The sequence below is a fragment of the Sitodiplosis mosellana genome, unplaced genomic scaffold (genome assembly GCF_009176505.1).
Source record: "Sitodiplosis mosellana isolate CC-2019 unplaced genomic scaffold, AAFC_SMos_1.0 Smas_scaffold_6363, whole genome shotgun sequence".
NCBI lineage: Eukaryota > Metazoa > Arthropoda > Insecta > Diptera > Cecidomyiidae > Sitodiplosis > Sitodiplosis mosellana.
In genome coordinates this window covers 1-4,161 of record NW_022601596.1, presented here as the reverse complement: position 1 = coordinate 4,161, position 4,161 = coordinate 1, and the positions used below count along the sequence as shown (strand labels likewise).

The window sequence follows — 4,161 nt, the reverse complement described above, 5'->3', positions numbered from 1 at the left end:
CAATTCTATTGCCTATATTGTCAAAGTTATTTTTCTATATTGTTAGTCTAGAACGTAAACCATACATCAGATCACATTGCTTTATGGGGAATTTTTATTCGTCAATGTTCTCTCTTTATTTTTGTCTTTGGCAATATTTGTCTATGTAGTGTAATTGTAAAATTATAAACAAAAATTTGACAAAATAAATTATTTAGATTCCAAATTAGACACATTCAAACAATGGATTTGATTGTTCTCTCCCAAGCAAAAATTCACGCTGAATTGACGTTGCGTTAACGCATATCTGACACTGTTCTCACATGGTTTTGAACGTCAAACTGTGTGGCTATAGTATAATAGAGTGTGAAGCCGTTTGACATCATTTTTGATTTCAAATAACCGTGTGGATGCAGTGTAAGTTTGTTCGGGTATCAAGAGTCGACACCAAAAATGGTTTCAAAATTCGCCATGATAACCCTCTAATGCATACAACCGCCTCTAGACGGGCAACATTTGAATGCCTGTAGAACGTAAACCGTACATCGGATCACATTGCTTCAAAGGGAATTTTTATTCGTCAATGTTTTCTCTTTATTTTTGTCTTCCGCAATATTTGTCTATGTAGTGTGATTGAAAAGTTATGAACAAAGATGTGTGCAAAAACAAAAATTTGACAAGATAAATTATTTGGCTTCCACATTAGACACATTTTTGACACTTTTAAACAATGGATTTGATTGTTCTCTGATTTATGTCAATCGCATTTCCTGACTAAACCATGAGGAATCCAGGATTATGAATATTTTTTTAATTATCTATGGCCAAAAATCAACCAAGTACCAGTACTCCCAGCCCTGGGAAAACTTAATGCATTAGAGGGATAACGCAACGGTCATACACTTCGGCGACATGGTTTTAAATGTAAAACAGTGTGGCGGACTTCCACACTGTCCAATACAAACATAAACTGCATCCACACGGTTATTTGACATCAAAAATGGTGTCAAACGACTTCAAACTCTACTATACTATAGCCACACGGTTTGACGTTCAAAACCGTGTGAGAACAGTGTCAGATATGTGTTAACGCAACGCCGATTCAGTGTGAATTTTTTCTTGATTTATGTCAATCGCAATTTCTGACTAAACAATGAGGAATCCAGGGCCCGATTTCACGAAATGTTTTCGTGAGAAGATTTCATGAAATTTTCTCGCTGAGTACATTTGGTGAAACAAATGTATTCTTATGTAAAAATAAAGAAAATTTCAAAAAAAATTGAAAATATTCTCAAAATTTTGACATTTGATTCAGCGCCAATTTTGAATTTTGAGAATTTCCCGGGTGAACGCGATACGCTTTGATGAAAGCCTACAGTCGTTCGATGAGGCTTTCATAATTGTTATATACATTTTAAATACTGAAAGCCTAGGCGTTCAGTTGTACGTGTGTATGTTTCACGCTAGGCTTTCAATGGTACGAATGCACGAAAGAAGTGAGAATAGCAATGAAAGCCTAGACGTTCAGTATTTAAAATGTATATAAAAATTATGAAAGCCTCATCGAACGACTGTAGACTTTCATCAAAGCGTGTCGCGTTCACTCGGGTTCTCACAAAAATACGACACCACAAATTAGTTGGCTCAAAAGAAAATGAGAATTTTTTCAAATGATTAGAAAAAAAATCTTATCAAAGTTCATTTTCGTTTTTATAGACCCCCGAAATATCAAAATAGTTTTATTTTCAACATAGAACAAAATTATTGTGATAATACTAAAATCTCCTCTTGAAAATTGTTTTTTTTTTTTTATTTCAAAATATGAGAAAAACGCAAACGCTGTAAAATATTCATTTATTCGAATAAGAACCGAAAATAACTAAATATTTTTTATTTAATAAATGTTTTGCCTCGCCATCATCACAAATTATTTTATATTTAAATTTTTGTGTCTCACTTTGTTTCTCTATTGTTTGTGGACAAAAAAAAATCCACGATAGTAAATAGTCAGCATCAAAAATATTTTTTTGATTTCACTTTTTGGCCAATTTACTCCGTATACTTGCACACTTCCTGTTTATTAAGTTCGGTAATGATTGTCTTCTTTTTGGGTCGTTTGTTCTTTCAGAGAACAGATCTGAAATATCGAAAAATGGCATTAATAAAAAAAAAAGATTTTTAAAATTGAAATTGTCTGATTAAATAAAAAAAAGAAACAAAAAAAAACCTTCGATGAATTTGTATTTTGTTTCATCAATATTTCGTTTTGACCCAGCTGCACCGCTCTTAGCGATTGTTTGAGTATCAAACAGTTCAAACATAAGACGTGAAACGAATGAATAGTCAAATTCCTTTGCTTTTTGAAGAACGTTCGTGTTCATATTTTTTAGCAGCGTCAGGACACCTCGCTGAATTTTGATTTTACCATTGCAATAAGCGATCGAATACTGCCTAAAAGTTTTGTATACATTTACACACAAAAATTTATTTTTATTGTCGTTTAATCGGCGATATTTACTTACGTTTGTGGTAAAGGTGTAGGCAGCGGCAAAATTTGGGTCATTTTGTTCCACCTGGTGCTCTACATCACTCAAATCATCACTACTAGAGTTACTTGACATTCCTTCGACTGGGAGTGGTCCAATTTCTTCGTTAAGCCGTGACACAACGTTTTGCATTCTTTGTAGCTCTTTCTCCATTTTGATTTCTTTTGGTGGAATGGTGGAAGTCTTCTCATGACGTGCATTTTTCGAGTACGGACTAATAAACAAATATTAAAGTTAATACATAGTATTTCATGTACTTATATAAGTAAAAAAACCTAAGTTCAAATGAAATTACAAAGCAAAACAAATTTTAAAACTTCCAATCGAAGAAAAAACTGGAATTTGACCAAAAACTGGAACCATATGATTTATTTCGGATTTAGAATAAATGTACATACGTTTCATTTAATGATGTTCGGAAAATAACCCTAGTACCCTAGGTAAAATAACCCTCGTTAGCTATGCTTGGGCCAACAACGGCAAAAGGGTTATGTATGGATTCATCAGCAGATGCGATGTTAGAAACAATACTTGGTTTCAATTGCAGCGGTGGTGTACTTTGACCAGTTAACGGTGTAGATGTACTCACTGGAGTACGCGCCTTACGATTTTCTATAGATGAAAATGGTCTGAAATAACGAAAAAAAAAATTCGAATAAAATTTTGTTGTTGTTTCTGTTTTCTCTGGCCGTTTTGAGGTTCATCACACAGAATTGTTATCACATTGCTTGTATAAATTAAGAGACAATAACAAAAAATCAGTTAATTGTAATATTCATAAACAAAAGAATATTTGTAATCAATTGAATGCCGGAATTCGTTTTGAGAAACATAAAAAAGTGGCCACGGATATTACATTAAAGCGTTAAAGGCGATTGAAACACAGCGAAATACTTGGTTTTTTTTAATCAAAAGAAGCGCGTCAAAAATCCTTCATCAAAAGAAGAAAAAAAAATTACAAAAATCCGAAGCAAAATTAAAGAAAGAAATTGAGAAGAAAGTGGGAAATAGCATGAATGAATTGGCAATGAAAATCAATTTCGAGGGATGAATTCAATTAAAAACGGTCATAAAAAGCGAATGAAGTCTGTGTAACATACGTGTTAGATCTCGCAAAACTATTGGGTCGATAAATAGCTGGCTTCAAAGATGCTTGCATGTTTGCATTCCATATCGAATGTGTGGTTGTACTTTTTCCAATACGTGCCTTGAAAGTTCCTTTGAATGGCGATGGTCTAAGATGATAAATTAAAAAAAAAAAAAATGGAATATTTTGCCAAGTTTTGGTTTAATTAAACAAGAATAGTAGTTCAAACATACGTCTTAAATGTTGCAAGGTTCAAATGTGCTTGCACTTTTCCACTCCGAGCTGAATGTGATGATGTTGCTGTATTTTGGCCAGCTAACGGTGTGAACGTGCCTTGTGCAACATTTACCATGCGGTTGTCTTTCGAAACCGAAGACCTAGAATGACGAATGAAAAAACATGAAATTTTGTGCCAAATTTGTGCCGTACGACTTTCATTCGATGTCAATGGACTAAAGAAAAAAATTCAAATATTAAATGAAAAAAATGAAACCGCCGAAAATCCATGGTGGCAACACATACGTCTTGAAAGTTGAACTTCCAACTGGC

General features: G+C 33.5%; 1 protein-coding gene across 1 annotated transcript; it reads right to left on the bottom strand.

The window, feature by feature from the left end:
- Window positions 1-2,961: 2,961 nt before the first annotated feature.
- On the bottom strand, window positions 2,962-4,149 carry LOC129579657 (uncharacterized). The gene is made up of 4 exons (XM_055469825.1): window positions 4,135-4,149; window positions 3,846-3,989; window positions 3,626-3,760; window positions 2,962-3,154 (listed from the first exon to the last, which is right to left on the bottom strand). The coding sequence occupies exons 2-4, from the start codon at window positions 3,962-3,964 to the stop codon at window positions 2,962-2,964; spliced, it is 447 nt and encodes a 148-aa protein (XP_055325800.1). The 5' UTR covers window positions 3,965-3,989; window positions 4,135-4,149.
- Between the last annotated feature and the right edge of the window lie 12 nt (window positions 4,150-4,161).